Source organism: Orcinus orca, chromosome 2, assembly GCF_937001465.1.
Source record: "Orcinus orca chromosome 2, mOrcOrc1.1, whole genome shotgun sequence".
Classification (NCBI taxonomy): domain Eukaryota; kingdom Metazoa; phylum Chordata; class Mammalia; order Artiodactyla; family Delphinidae; genus Orcinus; species Orcinus orca.
The window spans coordinates 74,464,007-74,482,070 of NC_064560.1; the positions used below are offsets into that span (position 1 = coordinate 74,464,007).

The 18,064-nt window shown below is 44.8% G+C and overlaps 1 protein-coding gene across 6 annotated transcripts in view; it reads right to left on the bottom strand.

The window, feature by feature from the left end:
- Positions 1-1,891: 1,891 nt before the first annotated feature.
- Positions 1,892-18,064, bottom strand: part of TTC23 (tetratricopeptide repeat domain 23) — a 118,521-nt gene continuing 102,348 nt past the window's right edge. For all 6 annotated transcript variants that reach the window (XM_049706104.1, XM_033431447.2, XM_049706107.1 and 3 more), the window contains 2 exons: positions 3,240-3,322; positions 1,892-2,479 (listed from right to left, as the gene is read on the bottom strand). In XM_049706104.1, coding sequence (XP_049562061.1) covers positions 2,365-2,479; positions 3,240-3,322 — 198 coding nt within the window. In that variant the 3' untranslated portion in view covers positions 1,892-2,364. The remainder of the gene's footprint in view (positions 2,480-3,239; positions 3,323-18,064) is intronic.

Genomic DNA, 18,064 nt, shown 5'->3' on the forward strand with positions numbered 1-18,064 from the left:
TGAGAACAGTCCTGAGCACACCATGATGGTTCATTACTAACCTTAAGTGCAAACTGGAATGGCTAATCATGCCCATCTCTTAGGAGCTTGAAAAAAGTGCGCTAGTTTGAGACAAAGGAGTAGATACTCTTACCTGTTTGTAGCGTTGTACAAAAACAAAATAAACCAAAACATGAATAGCTAGACTCTTCCTTTCATTTTGAAGTTAAAACATTTAATAGATGGGAGACATTTGATGGAACATTCCTAAATTCATTCTTTCTCAGGGTGGTGGCTAAATGTTTTAAAAAGTGTTTTAGTTTCTGTGATTCCAAAATACTATCCTACAAGAAATAGAGGAAGAAATAACATCATAATTTACATTTTGTTTTTTCAAAAACCTAGCGTGGGCTCTTAGTCTGCTCAGGCTGCTATAACGGAATACCACAGGCTGGAGGCTTAAACAATGGACACTTATTTCTCACAGGTCTGGTAGCTCAAAATCCAAGACCAAGGTGCTGGTGGATTAATTCTTGGTGGGGGTCCTCTCCTGGTTTGCAGACAGCTGCCTTCATGCTGTGCCCTCATATGGTAGAAAGATCATTTCTCTTGTGTCTCTTCTTATAAGGGCACTAATCCCATTTGTGGGGCTTCACCTTCATGTACTAATTACTTCCCAGAGGCCCCAGCTTAAATACTTTCACACTGGGCTTTAGGGCTTCAGCATAGGAATTTCTGAGGTGCACAAACATTTTTGAGGCAGACTCCGTGTGATATCGTATTTAAAATGCTTTTCCACCATCCACATCAAAACCCATGTCTTCAACTAGATAGAACGCTTGGTGAGTAGTGACATCTCACGCCTTCTTTGAATGGTGCCTTCATCCCACAGGCCTATCTGGGATGGGTGAGTACGAGCAGGGGTGGCCTGTATAGTCAGCTGTCACACTGTCGAGGACAAGGGACCCAGCCTCCCTCCACCCTGCCACAAAACGTTGGTTTATTTCCCCCATCAGTTCTCAAGGTGGCCAGCACAAATGGACCCAGAGTGGTTTTGGCTTTCCTACTGGGTGTTGGAGTGGGAGGGGGCCGTGCTGCATCCTGCTGCCATATTAGCTGCAGCCTGCAGCCCTGCTGGGCCCCAGCCCATGGGATTAGGGTGGGGACGAGAAGGAACAGCACTGCCTACCCCCCATTCCCACCCTCTGTGCGCTCATTCACCTCGTTCCGGCATGGGACCTCACCACCAACAGCATGGAGAGAGGTGCTCAAAACATGTCCCTCTATCTTTCCGTTCTCGAATGACGATGGCCTCCCCTCCAAGAGACTAAAGACCACTGTGGACATGAGCACTCATCCCACCTCACCCTTTTACCACCTACATGGGAACACAACTGGGAGAGTAGGGGGCCAAGGGCTGTGCCAACTCCAAAACAAAAAGCTCTCCAGAGTGGTGGCCACATTTCTCCTGCCTGGAGTGGAGGCCACAGCTGGCAGCAGCAGGGAGTCAGCATCCCTCCTTGCAGCTCCTCCGTGCCCGCCTCACTCCTGCTCAGCTCTCTTCACTCCCTTACACCTGCCTCCCCTGACCTCTAGGAAAAGTCAGGGCCATTTATCACCTACCCCGTGGTACTGGGCTCTTTCCCTCAGTTGTCATCAACCAACTCCACTATTATATGTTTAATGACTAGCGTCCATGTTGGATGGCGAGCTCTGAGACGATGGGGACAGTGTGTCTGTCCTGTTTGTCGTCGTGCCCTCAGTTCTTAGCACACGCCTGGTACATCCTGGGTGCTCAAGCAGATTCAATAAGTGCCTGAGTGCACGAGTGAGGAGAAGCTTCCTCGGTGCCCCTTTCCAGGCTCTGAGGAGCTCTGAGGCGACTTCATTTTACAAACACTGACCCCAGGACTTCCAAATTTCCTTTTATTAGCATTTTATTCTATTACCTTCCTATATAAGAAAGGGCTTTCCCCAGAATCTTACTGCTCCAGATCTGACTCCAGGCCTGCCCAAGGGGCTATACACCGCGCGCGCGCGTGCGTGTGTGTGTGTGTCTGCTTTCCTACACAGGAAATTTCGAACTTTTGAAGAGAAGCCTTTCAGCCACAGTAGTGCTGATGGGTAAAAATTCTTGCTGGCAAGAAAAACCACTAAGGTGGTAAAAAGAAAAATGCTTTATAGCAGCGCCAAATCACCGGGAAGGGCATCCACTGTCAAAAGGTGGCCCATGGGAAGTTTATGGGACCGCTGTTGCATTTGGAGCAAACAGCCTAAAAAATCTGCCAATGACTGTTGAAGTCCACCTTCTGGCTGGAGAGAGATTTATAGAGCACCCTAAGTGTCAGCACCCAGGCATGAGCAGAGCTTTTGGTGGGGGTGGGCTCAGTCGTCTGCGTTGGGCCTGGCCTTCCCCAGGGCGGTGTGCTGCGGCCCGCCGGTGCAGAAGGCCACCTTGGCTCTTGGGGGCTGCCGAGGCTTCACGGCCTTCTCGGGGGCCCTGCGAACAAGCAGAGGGTGGGGTGAGTGGGGCGCCCCTCGACCTGCCCGCGTTTTGCGCCCAGTCTTCGCGGCTGTGAAGACAAGCCTGGCGGTTGCTGAGCTAAGTTTCGTGAAGGAGCTTCAGGAGGGACTGTAAATGAGAGGAGACTTGTGGCACAGGAACAGAAAACGCAAGGTTTCTTCTCCCATTTTCTAATTCCTTGTGGCCATTCTTGCTGAGCTGACACAGTCAACCCTCAGCTGCTAAAGGGGCCTGGGCCCAGCGGGTGGGCTCCGAGACAGCCCCCTGCCACACCCCGCTAGCAGTGTCCCGCCTGCGGCACTTCCCTGAGCAGGGCCTTGGCCGTCAGTCTGCGGGCTCTGGGTGTACGCAGGCTGTGCCGTAGTGAAAACCAGAAGGCCGGCCGTCAAGGTGAAGTCAGAGGGCTCTCAGGGGCAGCCTGAGGCAGGGCTCCCGCAGGCCAAGCAGGGCTCTGTGCCCTTGCCCTCCAGCAGGTGAGATGACCTGCAGGCGGCCAGTCTGCAGGAGGACGAATCCCAGCCTGTGTTTCTGACATTCTTCAAGAGCTAATTTCTTCCTAATATCTGGCAAGAAGATATTTCACAACTGGGTATTCAAAGGAACTGGGCTTGCATAGTTTATGAATTATGGGGAAGTCAGTAAAACTTTCCACGGAAAGTTCTGTAGAACCTTACAGAACCAGCTTCATCTGAGATTCTGATTGCAGGGGAAATAGTGTGAGGGGAGGCCAACTCACTTGGACAGGACATCCATGGTCTGCTGGGTGGCCAGAGTCCTCTTGTCCTGTGGTCCATATAAGAGGGTCTGGATCTGAAGACACTGCAGAACACCAAGTAGTAATTGTGAGATTATGGAAATGTCACTGAGAGCATTTTGCAGGAAAATCAAGACTCCCTTAAATGAGAGAATACTTCATTCATAGACCCATGCTATGACGGAATTAGTGTATTCTGAGTTTCTTCCAGGAACAGTCTGACCTTCAATTTGGATGCCCTGAGGGATCCAGGAAACAAATGTACAGTTTAGCACTATTTTGTAGAACTCTCTGTGACTATCCGTATGCAAAACTATGTTTAAAAGTTATGTTTCTAGAAAATAAAGGCAAGAACTATTGACCAGAGGAGGGGTCTCTAGTTTCTAATTTTAAATGACCCTTGCTACAGCCCAAAAAACTTTTCTTCTTTTTAAAATGTTTTTGCTTTTTTGTAAAGAAGTGCTTTATCTTATATGGGCTTTCTATATTCATTACTATGCAGCAATTTCTTAGGCGTTGATTTATTTAGGAGTTAAATATTCAGCTGTATATTATCCAGGACTGGCTTTGGCTTGATTTCTCCCTTCTGCTTATTGTCCTGCCATTTGGTTGCTTATACTGGGCCAGGGAGAGACATGAGAGTTGTGCCCAAAATGGTCAAAATAATTTTGAAGAAGAATGAGATGGAGGAGCTTGCTTTGCTGAATGTCAAGACCTTTTATAAAACTAGAGTAATTAAGACAGTGTGGTTTTCATCCAGAGACAGACAAATATATCAACAAAACATGGCAGAGAGTCTAATACTTGATAGATTGACAGAAGTGGCCCTGAAGGGTCCATGAGGAAGAGCTGAACTGGTCAGTAAATGGAACTGGTTTTCCAAATGGAAGGAAATGGATCCCTACCACATATCAAACACAAAAATTAATCCCAGATAGATTGGGGAACTAAGTGTGAAATTAAAACTTGGAACTTATAGATGAAAATATTGAAGGATACGTTTATGATCTTGAGGTAGGGAAGTATTTCTTAGACAAGATCCAGACAAACCAAGAGTAAAAGACTGATGGAATTTAACTATATTAAAATTCAAAACATCTGTGCACCAAAATGCACCCTAGGCAAGGTACAGACAAACCAGACTGAGGGAAAATATTTGCACAAAACTGGAAAAGGATTAGCATAAAGCACTCATATAAGGTAATGAGAAAAAAAGCCTACCAACAGAAAAATGATCAAAAGATATAAACAGATATTCAAAGAAGTTGAAAACAGAATGGCTAATAACCATGCCTAAGCTCACTAGTAATCAGTAATGCAAACTAAAACTTCAATGAGATTGCCCCTTCACCTACCAAACTGCAAAAATTATAGTCTGATAATGATAACACCAAGCTTTGTCAAAGATACGAAGCAACAAGAACTCTTTTATATACTGATAGTGGGTGTTAAAGTTGGTACAACCAATTTGGGAATATTTTGTAGAACAATTTGGGAATATTAGTAATGGATAAGTAAACTGTGATATATGTGTATTGGTTATGCATGATACCACACAAATTTTTGATGTGTGTATGTCGCCACATGGATGAATCTCATGATTATAGAGAAGAAAAAGAAAATAGCAGATGAATGCATATATGTGTGCACATATTTGTATGTAAAATAAAACCATAGTAAAATAATATAGATGAGAATGATATCTAATTCAGGATAGTAACTATCTGGAGATGGGGTGGGGAGGGGGCTTCAACTGGATGGGTCACGTTTTATTTCTTATACTGAATAGTAAGCTCAGAGGTGTTTGTTATATTATTCGTACTTTTCCTTATATCTGAAATATTTCATATTTTTAAAAGATTGAATGTGTTTTTCTACATGGTAACAGCTCGAGTCACAAAAGTTTTGGGGTTTGGGGACATCATACTGAAGACTGTATTCATTCTGATTGGCCAACTGTTTTTAGGTCTTTGGGAAAATTAACACACAGGCAGCCAAAATACTTTTTGTGAGCTGTGGAAAACATCAAGACCATCTGAATGTTTGGTTCAATCTGAGGAATTGAGAATGTGATTCTGGATTCTGAGAATGTGGTTGTCTTTTGGAAGAAGGAAATATTATTAGATGAAAATATGGCAAGATTTTTTATATAACAAAATATTCATTATTTCTTAGCTGAATTATATAACACCTAAAAAGGAGTAAACATTTTCCTGTTATTCTATTTAGTATATAATCCAAATTCTGTAAAGGCAAGGATCCTAGCCCTTCCGCCCAGCAATCCCCGGACTTTCTGAATCTGCACTGGGGCCCTGGCTTGGCCTAGGCAATGTGCTGCTCATTCCCTGGGTTTGAGCTAGCGTTGCTTTAATCCACAGAGAGTTTGTTGTGACCTTGGAAATTTAGGAACCTTGAGAAAGTTCTGTGTTGCTTTGAGGGGAAGAAGATGGAGAGGGACACTGATGACAATTGATGTAACCTCTTCTAGCACTCTTCCCCATTTGGCTCACAGCTGCTGGGAGCCTGGGTACTCACCACCCAAAGCCCGGCAGAGGAGGCTCAGATGCGGACGCGTGCGAGAAGCAAGCCTGCTCTCCCTCATCCATGTTAGTCGGGGAGAGGCCTCTCTCCAGGGCTAACACATCTTGCCAGACAGACTTCATTTTCTCCTACCTGGCCAGGAATACCTTCACTCCGTGTAAAAGATCAGGTCTAATTTTAAACCCATCCAAACTTCCCTGTTTACATATTTATGAGTGCCTCAGATGCAGCTCATTTTGAGACGAGCTGATGTTGACATGCAATGGTGTTAATTCATTCACTGAAGCATTAGAATTTTACTGACATTATAACGATTATTTGAGAAAATCTGAGGTCTCAGGACACTCTGCCTTAAGAGGTGGCCTCCAAAATCTGAAACTCAGGAGGAATTTCCATCATGCTCCTTTGGTTATTGAAGTTTCTTCTCCCTGGCCCCTCATCCTCTAGGGAAGGAGGTATTACACTATTAGGTGAATATTCACAATTCCTGGGAAAAAGGACATGGCACCTGACAGGACTTACACGGATTCTCACCGGTTCTGCTATAACCACATCTATCCCAGACCTTGTTGCTCATTTTCACTGGGGGTGTTACGATAGTAGAGAGAGTGGAGTTAGGAGAGAGGGTTGTGGTTGGGTAAAGCAGCCCTTTTCAATAATCAAGCCCAGAGAGAGGTGAGCCCATCCCCATCCTACCCCCTATGCCCCAGCAGTCAAGACTCTTCTCTTTCTGGTGTTATTAGGGTTTTTTTTTTAAGGCTACTTATACTCACTAAGGGACTTTGCCCAAAACTGTAGCTGAAGAGGGAAGAGATGTAAAGGGATGTCAGCCAGGAGAGGGAAACAGACCCTCAGCCCCAATCCCTTTTGTGATGACAGTGCCCAGGGAGGCCATACCAGGCACCGAGACAGGAAAAAGTGGTTCATCCAGTAATTGAACGGGTCTTCAAATGCTATGTTTTTGTTTTTGTTTTTGTGGTACGCAGGCCTCTCACCATTGTGGCCTCTCCCGTTGTGGAGCACAGGCTCCGGACGCACAGGCTGAGCGGCCATGGCTCACGGGCCCAGCCGCTCCACGGCATGTGGGATCTTCCCGGACTGGGACACGAACCTGTGTCCCCTGCATCGGCAGGTGGACTCTCAACCACTGCGCCACCAGGGAAGCCCCAAATGCTACGTTTTTTAAAAAGTGTAATAATCCATTACTGACTTTTACTAGGAAACGTCTTACATAGCTATATATTTATCTAAGAAACATAAATTGAATTTTTCAGTGTTCTGTGGCTCTTAGCTAAATTTGTTTAAGCATTTTTGCGTGAGGTAGGTTTTGTTAAAAACAGGTATTAGAGACAAAGTCAATAAATGTTAATTGAACCTACTGGCAGCCAGGCATTGTAAACACCTTGCTGAACTAAGTAAAGAACTCCTCAAACCTCGATAGGAGAACATTCTCCATCATAAATAAAGGTATTCTGTACTCTCCAGATTCTTCCAAGGAGGCCAGTGCACTCTGGTCTGAAATCAGCCTCCAAAGGGTGTTTCTCGTTTTCCTTTTGAGTGGACAGAAAACAAATTTTGAGGATCCAGATGAAGTTTAGGAAGCCATTATATTGCTTGTGTTCTCTTTGATTTTACCTGCAGGGGTTGGGAGAAGTCACTTGTGTTTTTATTATACCTTAGATACCAAACAAGGAGATTTCCTCTCTCTCCCTGCAGGGAGACAAAAGGGAACTCGAGCTTTCACAGCAGTCTGCAAGCTGTCCCCAAAGGAGCCATGTTTGTCTTGCTCACCTTTGTGTCCCAGGGCCTTGCACAGTCCCTAGCACCTAAGATGCAATATTTGCTAAATGAATGAATAAGTAAGTAAAGCAAAAGGTCAACTGATGAACTTCTTATATGACAACCTTAGGACATGGCTGGACCACAGGGCTACTGAAACCTCTGGTAGGGAAGCTCCATCGTGGGTGTAGTGTTACAGACCTCCACCGTCATAATCTGGGCACGTTCAATAGCAGAAAGAAAGAGTGCTGTCCCCCAGGTGCTGCTTTCTCTTAGGTGTCATTCATAAAGCCAGGGGAGTTAAGACACAGTCTTAAGCATTTGATGAGAACCTTAAAAATTATATTTGACACGACTTTGAGGTTTGAAAGTTAGGTTTCTAAGGAGCTCAGGAGCCAAGGAATCTGGGATAGGAGGCACCGGCTTGCTGTCCCCCTGGCTGCAGCCCACCTCTGTGCCCCAGAGCTCGCACCCTTCCCTGTGTGGACGTATGTGTGGACATAGCTCGCACCCTTCCCTGTGTGGACTGAGCCCTGTGTGGGCTCAGTGGCAGCTGTGGTTTGGAGGTTAGCTGACTTAGTCTACTCTGGCTTTAGAAAACCACAACAGTTTTAGAAAACCTGAACTCACAAGGAAGCATATTTTCTGATTTTGGGGGGGATCTCTGAAAATCTACAGTTGGTACTCAGGGCCATTTCTAGTCATGGCAACGCCCCTGCAGAAGTGGGTTGGGGTGCCTGAGCCCTCCTTTTCTCCCTCAACCTTCAGTCTTAAGTCCTGAAATCACATCATCATCTCTATTGGGAAATTTCCAACAATGAAAGTGCTGCTGGGACACATCCTATTTATTAACAGAGGCATTGCAGCCAGGCTGCAGCTAAAGAGCCATCTCAGTTGCAAGGCTATGCAACTCAATAATGGAAAACGGAGAAAGACATTTTCTTGCCTGGGAAGGGTCTGTGCCAAGCCTGTGTATTTTGTCTTTACATGAAATGAAAAAGCCAGAGAAAGGTAAAATATTTCAAATGATTCTAATGCTCAGAATCTGAAATCACTACTCTTCTTTATACATATTATCTGATGCTACAGTATGTCCGTGGAGGAGAAGTTACCCAGGAACACATGAACTGTGCTGCTATTTTCATGTCAATTCTCAAGGTTAGTATTAAGAAGAAAAGAAGACGTCAGAAGCCAAAATACGTGGAAGTATGAAATGTCTTAAATGTTTAGAAAAACACAAATATACTTTTCATTTACTAATCTTTACAAGGCAAGCAGAAATGATCACTGGGGAAGTGAAAGGACAAACCAAGATACCGTTCATCAGACAGCACTGTCCTATAGAAACAGGGTCACACGGAGGTGGGGCTTGGTTTTCCCAAGCCCCTCAGAAACCAGCCTTGTCCTCTGGACCTGCGTCTTCTGCTGCAGGCACACATTCCCGCAGATGTTTGCTGAGCCCCTGCCAGACACCAACCCTGAGTCCACCTCAGTGATGGAATAGACGATGGGGGTTTCCAGTGTAGTGCGGGAGCCAGGCATTTAAAAATGTGTAAACAAACATAGCATAACAACTCATGATAAGAGCTGTGGAAAAGAAAAAAGAACATGGGCTGTGAAAGAATAAAGGGGTGGTGGTGTCAGTAGTGGTAGAGGGTACTTGGGTCGGTGAAGGCCTTTCTGAGGTGACATTCGAGTTGAAACCTGCAGGACGGGGAGTCAGCCATGTGGAGAGCACCAGGTCTGGGGGAGGTGGTGGGGGTTCCAGGCAGGAGGAGTGGCAAGTGTCTGAGGCAGCATACCCAGCCCCGCTCTCTCTCTCTCTCTCTCTCTCTCTCTCTCACACACACACACACACACACACACACACTTAAACACACACCTGTAGCTCCCTTACCTGGAAGCCCACTAATTCTGAGACTCAAGGATTGCTGCACAGGTGAGTAGGAAGCCTCCCATGAAAGAAATACAGATAGAGGAGGACCAGGGGCCCCGGGACAAGGGAAATGGGAGAGGAGGGAGAAAGGGAGGGAGGCCCAGGCGCTGCCACTCACAGAGCTGCTCAGAGTGGCCCGTCTGAAAAGCTTTCCCTGAGTATCTACGATGCCTGTCTTGGAGTCGAGGTGTCATCCTTGCTGTCTCCCTCACTCGTCACCTCTGAGTTGCCAAGTGCCATGGGTTCTATATCTTTACTGACGTCCCTTGACTCCCCCACGACTTTGCTCCAGCCCCTGGACACTGTCTTGGAGCAAGCTACCATCATCCTTCTCCAGGATAACTGCAGCACAAATATTTAGAGAACAAATGCATCAGCAGGACCTCCTGTGGAGGGGCCTCCTGCTGCATTACCCACATATAAATTCAGGCTTTGTTTTTAGAGTGGACAGCCAGCTGTTTGTAGAAAAGCTGGGTTTGCCTATTTCTGGGCCAGATAGAGCAAGAAATCGAGCCCCCTTTAAAATTAAGCTTTTCAGGTCCCTCCTGATGTGGAGCTCGGCCATCCCACCCAGTCCCTCCTGAGTTGGTGTAGTAGCACCTGCCATTCCCAGCATCACTCTTTCCACTTGCTAAAGGTCACACTGAATTTATGTGGTAGGAGATTTTGCCTTTCTCTCCATCCCAGGCAATCCACCCATAAACTCACAATTCTCCTGCATCCAATGAGGTTTTGACAAACACCAGAAGGTCTCAGGCCAGGATGGTCTGTCCACACCCACAGTTCTGCACCCTCCAGACTTTGATGCCAATTTAGGAACTCCTGAGGCATTGTGCACCCACGAAGCCACGGTAAGCGTTCCCATATTGGAGGAGCTTTCCATAGCAAATGTAGCCTTGTCCTGGGCAGTCTGTGTTCAGCGCCTATATATATTTTCTAAGGGACAGGGAAGGTGGGAGGCACTGTGCCTGGGCTGCCATAGTTAGGGGGCCCGACCCCAAGGAGAGCAACTCTTCCTGGCAGATGACGACACAGGGCATCCTATTGCCAGGAGACCTGGAATTCTGATTTCCACCCAGCCTGTAGCAGGCAAGGGAGGCTCCATGTTTTCCCCACAGAAGGTTAAGCCCTTGACCCCTTTAACCATCAGCTTCCATTCTTATACTATATCAACCAATTTACAAACATCTCCAAGTAACTAATGAGGGCTTGAAGTGTCTTCAAGCACACTTCTCAAACCAAGAACAGGATTCTGTATACGAAATCAATGTCATTATGACCTTCCTTTCTTTCAAAAAGGATGTGAGGTGGATTGCTGCAGCCCAGCAGTGGGTTAATCAAAGATGATTAGAAAAATCAAGATCAAGGGATCAAGGACGAATGAGACTCTACCCTTGAAAGCGGTACGGGCTAACACAGGGCTCTGTGGGGACTCCAAACTTGGCTCTGGATTGCCTGGTATCCAGGGCAACAAGGAAAACACCACAAAGGCTTAAAGGGAAAGCGAAACTAGGCGGGCCGCTGATGGAATGACAGGACATGAATCATGTATAAAATACAGCCATCTGCAGAAGGCTCTGTGTGTTTGGCCGGTTGGAGGAACAGCAAGGACCTGACAGTCTGTTCTAGAGACTTGACCTGTGGCCACGTAACACCTGTCCAGCGTTGGCTTTCTCACAGTCAACCTATGAATAAAAACCATTTTCTTTTGCCTTTCTTCAAATGATTCATCATAGTGGGCTTTGAATTTCTTGGAGAGAGAGGTCACATAAAATTGTTATTCTTTTATAGAAAATGTTTATGTTCACAGCTATAAAGTAATCAGGCGGTAGATGGAACCCTGATGATGACAGTACCTAACAGGGAGGCCAGATTAAGATGGGACCCAACCCTGGTAACTGGGTCTGGGATTAGTCCTGAGATGCTTCTGACCTAGAAACAGTCTCTGTGAATTCTTGTTTGCAGCCTTTTACCTGGAAGAAAATCTAGTTCTCCATGTTGCAAAAATGGGAACTTTTGCAGTGGAAATTTCCATCTGGAGCCAACAGAGTTCTCCAACGTTCCCCTGCAGATGCCTTTGAAAGAAAGATCAATACTATGGTTTTCTTTTCAGTAACTTAATCCCACTGTCTGCTTTGTTTCTCGTGCCTTCCTGTTTTTCATGCCCACAGAACCATGCCTGGGCCATTCAGCACAGGAGAGCACATCTGGAAAGTCCAGTATTCAATGGATTCCTGCTCCAGAGTTGAAAACTTGGGGGATGCAGCTGTTGTTGTGATAAAAACAAGAGAAACGCTGGGCCAGTGGCTTTTGAGAGCTGCTGCTGCTGCTGGCTGTGCAGAGCCCAGCACTAAATACGGCATCTGAGAAAGTCCAGCTCAGGAGCAGATGTGAGAGGCACGTTTAAAGCCCTGTGTGTGCCCTGGTGTTCATGAAGCGGCCAGCCCTGTCCTCAGGTGGGTACGTGGGGACCAGTGGAAATGAGGACTGTGTGTACCACAGCGGCCATGACCTGCAGACATACACGTTTCTACCCTTTTCTCTCTGACTCTGGCAAGTGGCCAGATAGCTTTAAAATGTCAGTCATTGTATTTAGGACTGATTGGTTAATGAGGCAAAATGAAAGGTAAAAACATCACCAACTTCCACTGCAGGCTCTGGAAGTGATGAAACCTGGAGTTTCTTGAAGCTGAGCTGATATTCAGCCCCGTGGGTGGGCCTGGGGCCCAAAGCAGTGATTCTCAACTTCCCTCTGGAAGCTAAAATGCGGGTCCCTGGGCCCCTGGCCCTTTGCCCCAGACTCTGGTTCAGAAGGTGAACCTAATGCAGGGGGTTTAAGACCCACACTTGGCAAACCACTGGCATTAAGGAAAATGTGGGATTTATTTAACAGTAACTTACCCATAGACAATTCACTTCTAGGAGCCTCAGGCCCCTTGTCTGTAAATCAGAGCTACTAAGGTCTGACCTGGAGGGTTGCTGTGAGGGTTGGGAACAATGTATGAGCTGCCATAGCAGCAGTAAGCCTGGCCCCCAGTGTGTGGTCAGTAGTGGAACCAGCCTGGCCCCACTGGAGTCAGCAGGGCCATATGAAGGTTTGTGTGGCTCCAACTCAAATTCTTGCACGTCTGCTAACATTTGCCCCCCTCCCCTATTCCTGGGTCCCTCCCCTGCCTGGAGTTGAGTGTCTAGGCTGAACCCTCAGAAGAGTTTTTCCATATTCCATCTACCCTCCTCAGGGGAGAAACAAGGAAGAAGGAGCTAAGTGGAGACTCCCAAGGGCAGGTGGTATGCCTTGGCCAGGACAGCTCCTCTCTTTCCTCTGTCTGGGCCCTTCAGCGGCCTGCACTCTGCATCCGGGCAGGGCCTGGCACTTACCAAAGCAGCCCCACTCACCTTGCCTCATACTGGCCTCAGAACAATTGTGGGAGTGAAGGAGGGCTTGGGGTTGCTGTTTTCTCTGTTTTACAGATGAGAAAACTGAGGCCTCTTGCCTTGATTCTTGGGCCACTCCATTCCATTCTCAACACTGTCCTCACAGTGATTTAAAAAAAAAAAATCCAAAGAACAAACATAGACCAATTGTGCCCTACTTAAAATTCCCTCAGTGGCTCCTAGATGCTTAGAGCCAGGTTCAGAAAACTTTTTCTGCAAAGGGCAGGTGGTAAATATTGTAGGCTTTGTGGGCCAAGAGATAAAAATCGAGCTACTATGTAGGTACTTAACCTAGCAAGAGAGGAAACGAAACAAATGTCCACAAACTTTTGTCGATGAAATTTAAAGTATAATAATAATAAGTATATTTTTGGGGTAATCTAGTTCGACTAATGAAAATAATGGATTTCTTTTTTTAGGGGGAGGATAAAATTTCACTTAGCTGTGGTTCAAAGTCAGTGTTCTCTATCAAATCAATTTATGATCACCTGTAAAATGATTACAGATTTTATAATCATCTGTAAAAAAACATTTTTAACTAAGGGGCCACACAAAAACAGGTAGTGGGCTGGATTCAGCTTGCAGGCCAACGTTTGGGACCCTAGCTTAAAGGATCAAGTCTCAGCCCCTTAACTTGCAAACATGGCAGCGAGGTCATTCCCAGCTCCTCTGCAGACAGGTACCCCAACTGCTTTTTGCTTCTTTTTTTTTTTTTTTTTTTGTGGTACGCGGGTCTCTCACTGTTGTGGCCTCTCCCGTTGCGGAGCACAGGCTCCAGACGCGCAGACTCAGCGGCCATGGCTCACGGTCCCAGCCGCTCAGCGGCATGTGGGATCCTCCCGGACCAGGGCACGAACCCGTGTCCCCTGCATCGGCAGGCGGACTCTCAACCACTGTGCCACCAGGGAAGCCCGCTTTTTGCTTCTTAAATAGGCTTCACTCTCTTGCCCTTGAGTCTCCTCTTCCACCTCGTTTCCAACATGGGAATTCCTGTCTCTGCTAGGCTATGCTCTTTTTCAGGAATACTTATCTGGACACCTTCCCTAATCCCCTTTCTCCCGTTGATCACAGTGTGGACCTGTAGCACAATACTGAGCACATAATATCAGAGTTAGGGGTTTACTGAGACTCTCTTAAGGGAAGGGGCTATGGCATGCCTATTATACTCAATGCACATGCCCCCAAATAGGGAGGGGCTCTAGTGACCCTGTTCCAGGTCTTCTAACTATGGGACCATGTTTCTTGCACCACCTCCACTGTGGGCCACCCATCAGCCTTGAAGGCACCATGTTCTTACTCCCTACCACACCCCTGGCCTCAGCTGATTGATCTGGGGTGGGCACTGGATCCAAGCCAGGCCTCTCAATTTTTCCCTGAGAACTTCCAAGCTGTGACTGAGAAATGGCAGCAGGGGTAGGAAGTAAAACTCTGGGGGGCTGGTCACCATGATTTCCATCTTGAGGGGAGATGCTGCCATGAGAGAGGAGTAGGGGGAGGTGCAGAGAGAAGCAGGCAGGACTCCTGGGCAGAGAGAGCCCTGGTGGCATTCTAGTCTGGCCTTGGCACTTTCTCCCAAGTCTCCACTGTGTTCCTGTCCGGCTAATCATGTGCCTGTCAGTGCTTTCTTGGAAACCATAAGACAATAGACAGTCCTTTATACCTGAGCTAATTTGAGTTGTATTGTCAGTGGCAACCCAAAGACTCCCACATATCCTTATCTTGGCATTCTCTCCACTGTGCCACTGGTATTCAAACTTTCTTAAAGCACAAGAAGGCCCTGTTCAAACAAAATCTTACGTGGAAGCCCAAGCTGTAAAACAGATGATAGCATAGAGTAGACTGCACAATATGGACTGCCTGGTGCTAAATCCCCGCTCTGATGACTCCTAGCTTTGCAATCAAGGCTAAGACAATTATCCTCTCAGCCTCAGTTTCCCTCTTTGCAAAACCAGAGAGTAGAGGTATCCAACTCTTAGGGTTACTATAGGGCTTAAATAAGTTAATAGATAAAAATCATTTAACTCACTGCCAGGGATATAACAATCACTCAATAAGCATTAGCTTAAAAGTGGGGGATGGAGAAACCCAGAGCAACTGCCACCCTCAGCTACCTTTCTCACCTCTTCCCTCACCGTAATGTCTTTGGCACATGTGTAATGTTTAAAATTATCTGAAATGATTGGTTTAATATATCTTCCTGCCTAGACTAGAAAGTCACACAAAGACAAGAAGCATATTTATCTTGGTTATTCATTGTCTTTCCCCAGTTCTGCCTAGCACAGTAAGTGGCCCATAGAAGATATCCAATAACTACTGCTGACTAATTGATAATAAATATATGTTATCTCATTAAAAAATAGGCACCACACATGTTACCAAATCTGGTGCTTTTTGCAGCAGAATCAGAAGTCATAAAAAGAGAAAAAAAGGCTTGACCTATAGGACAGCCCACTCAGAACTAAAGTTAATTCTTTTGGTTTGGGCAGCTATATTACTTAAAGGTTCCCAGGTTTTCACCATTTTAAAACTAATTAATGTAATGAAAACACAACATGACAGAACTTATAAGATGCATTTAAAGCAATAATAAGAGGACAATTCATAGCCTAAAACACTTATATCAATAAAAATAAAAACCCAAATGAATTCAATTCCCAATTCAAAAAGATAGGAAAAACTCCAACAGAGTAAAACAAAATAAGTTACAAAGAAAGAAAGAATAAAGATAAAATCAGAAATTAATGAAATAGAGAATAGGAAGGCAATTTATCCATAGAATTCAAATCCTGTTTCTTAGAAAAATTAACAAAATAGACAAACCACTAACTCAGTCAAGAAAAAAAGTGAGAAAATCCAAATAAAAAACTAAGAATTACAAGGGGAAAATAACTATTAAAAAAGTAGAAATTTGAAAATCCATGAGACTACTTGGCAAATCAATCTGAAAATGTGAATGAAATAGATAATTACCTAGAAAAACACAGTTTACCAAAATGACCCTGTTAGAGATAGAAAGCTTCAACAGACCAATTTGTTTGTAGAAGATGTAGAGAAAATTGTCAAGGAATTTTCCCCCCTAAAAGCACCATGCCTAAAGAGTTTTACACGTGGTACAAACTTTCAAAGACTAGATAATTTTAATGTTGTATAAAATCCTTCAGTGCATAGAAAATAAAGGTAAACTTCCAAATTATTTTTATGAAGCAAAATAACATTGATACTTAAACAAATATCACTTACAAATATTGGTGCAAAATATTTGCAAAAAATAAATATTAGCAAACAGAATCAACATCACACTGAGAATAATTCATTATGACTAAGGGGATTTATTCCAAGAATGCAAGGTTGGTTCAATATTATAATAAAATGTACCATATTAAGTGATCTAAGAAGAATCATCTGATTATCTCCATTGATGCTGACAAAGCCTTTGATCCAGCAATTGTTTCTAATTTTAAAAAAACCCAGCAATTATTTCTAATTAAAAAAAAAACTCATGAAAATAGAAATTCATGGATACTCCCTTAGCATGATAAATATATATAAATCTTTGTCCAAAGCCAGCATATATTAAATGAGGAATAACTAGAGGCATTTCCATTAAGATCAGGAACAAGGCAAAGATGCCTATTATTCCACATTATTTATTATTGTTCTGGAGGTATGAACCAATTCAATTAGACAAAATAAATCAATCAGAGGCATAAAACTTGGAAAACAGAAAGTAAAACTGTTTGCAGATGATGTAATAGTACACCTGGAAAACTTGAGAGAATCGGTGCTCAAATTAACTCAAGCAAGAAAAGAATTAAGCAAACTAGCAGAATATAAAATTAACACAGAGAAACTTATAGTCTTCGTATACACAAAAATAACCAGTCAAAAGGTGTAACAGTGGATAAAACTCCACTTATAGTAGCATTAAAGAAGATAAAATGCTTAGAAATCAACTTAGTAAGAAATGTACAAAACCTATATGAGGAACACTTTAAAATGTGCCTGAATGTTACAAAAGTAGACATGAACACATATAAAGACATCCCTTGTTCTTTGGTAGAATGACTCAACATCATAATGATGTCAATCCTCCCAATGTCCATTTACAAAAAAGACAATTCTCCAAAAAACACCAACAAACTTTTTATGGAGCTAGATAAGTTGATACCAAAATTCATGTGGAAAGATAAAGATGCCAGAATATCTAGAAAACCTGATATACAAAAACCACGAGGGAGGCTTCCCTGGTGGCACAGTGGTTAAGAATCCGCCTGCCAACGCAGGGGACACGGGTTTGAGCCCTGGTCCGGGAAGATCCCACATGCCACGGAGCAACTAAGCCCGTGTACCACAACTACTGAGCCTGCACGCCTAGAGCCCGTGCTCCACAACAAGAGAAGCCACTGCACTGAGAAACCCGCGCACCACAACAAAGAGTAGCTCCCACTCCCCGCAACTAGAGAAAGCTCGCGTACAGCAATGAAGACCCAACGCAGACAAAAAAAAAAAACACGAGGGGAGTCTAATCCTACCAGCTACTACATCATGCTATGAAATCTCTATAATTAAGGCAATGAGGTACTGGGATTCAAATAAACAAAGAGAAAAGTGGAATAGAAAGAAATCCAGAAAGAGACTCAAGTACATGTGGAAATGTAGTATGTGACGAAAGTGTTAATTCACTGGAGCATAGATGGACTCTCTAATAAAATGGTGCTGGACAACTGGGCAGCCATTTGGGAAGAAGATAACATTAGATCCATACCTCATGCCATCCACAGAAACTCCAAATTAAAAAAAAATAAACATAAGTAGTAGAAGAACACACAAAGAGTTCCTCTATAAACTGGGTGTACAGAAAGAGTAAAATAAAATAAGATTGAGGGCTTCCCTGGTGGCGCAGTGCTTGAGAGTCCGCCTGCCGATGCAGAGGACACAGGTTCGCGCCCTGGTCCGGGAAGATCCCACATGCCGTGGAGCGGCTGGGCCCGTGAGCCATGGCCGCTGAGCCTGTGCGTCCGGAGCCTGTGCTCCGCAACGGGAGAGGCCACAACAGTGAGAGGCCCGCGTACCGCAAAAAATAAAAAATAATAAAAAAAAAATAAAGATTGATAAA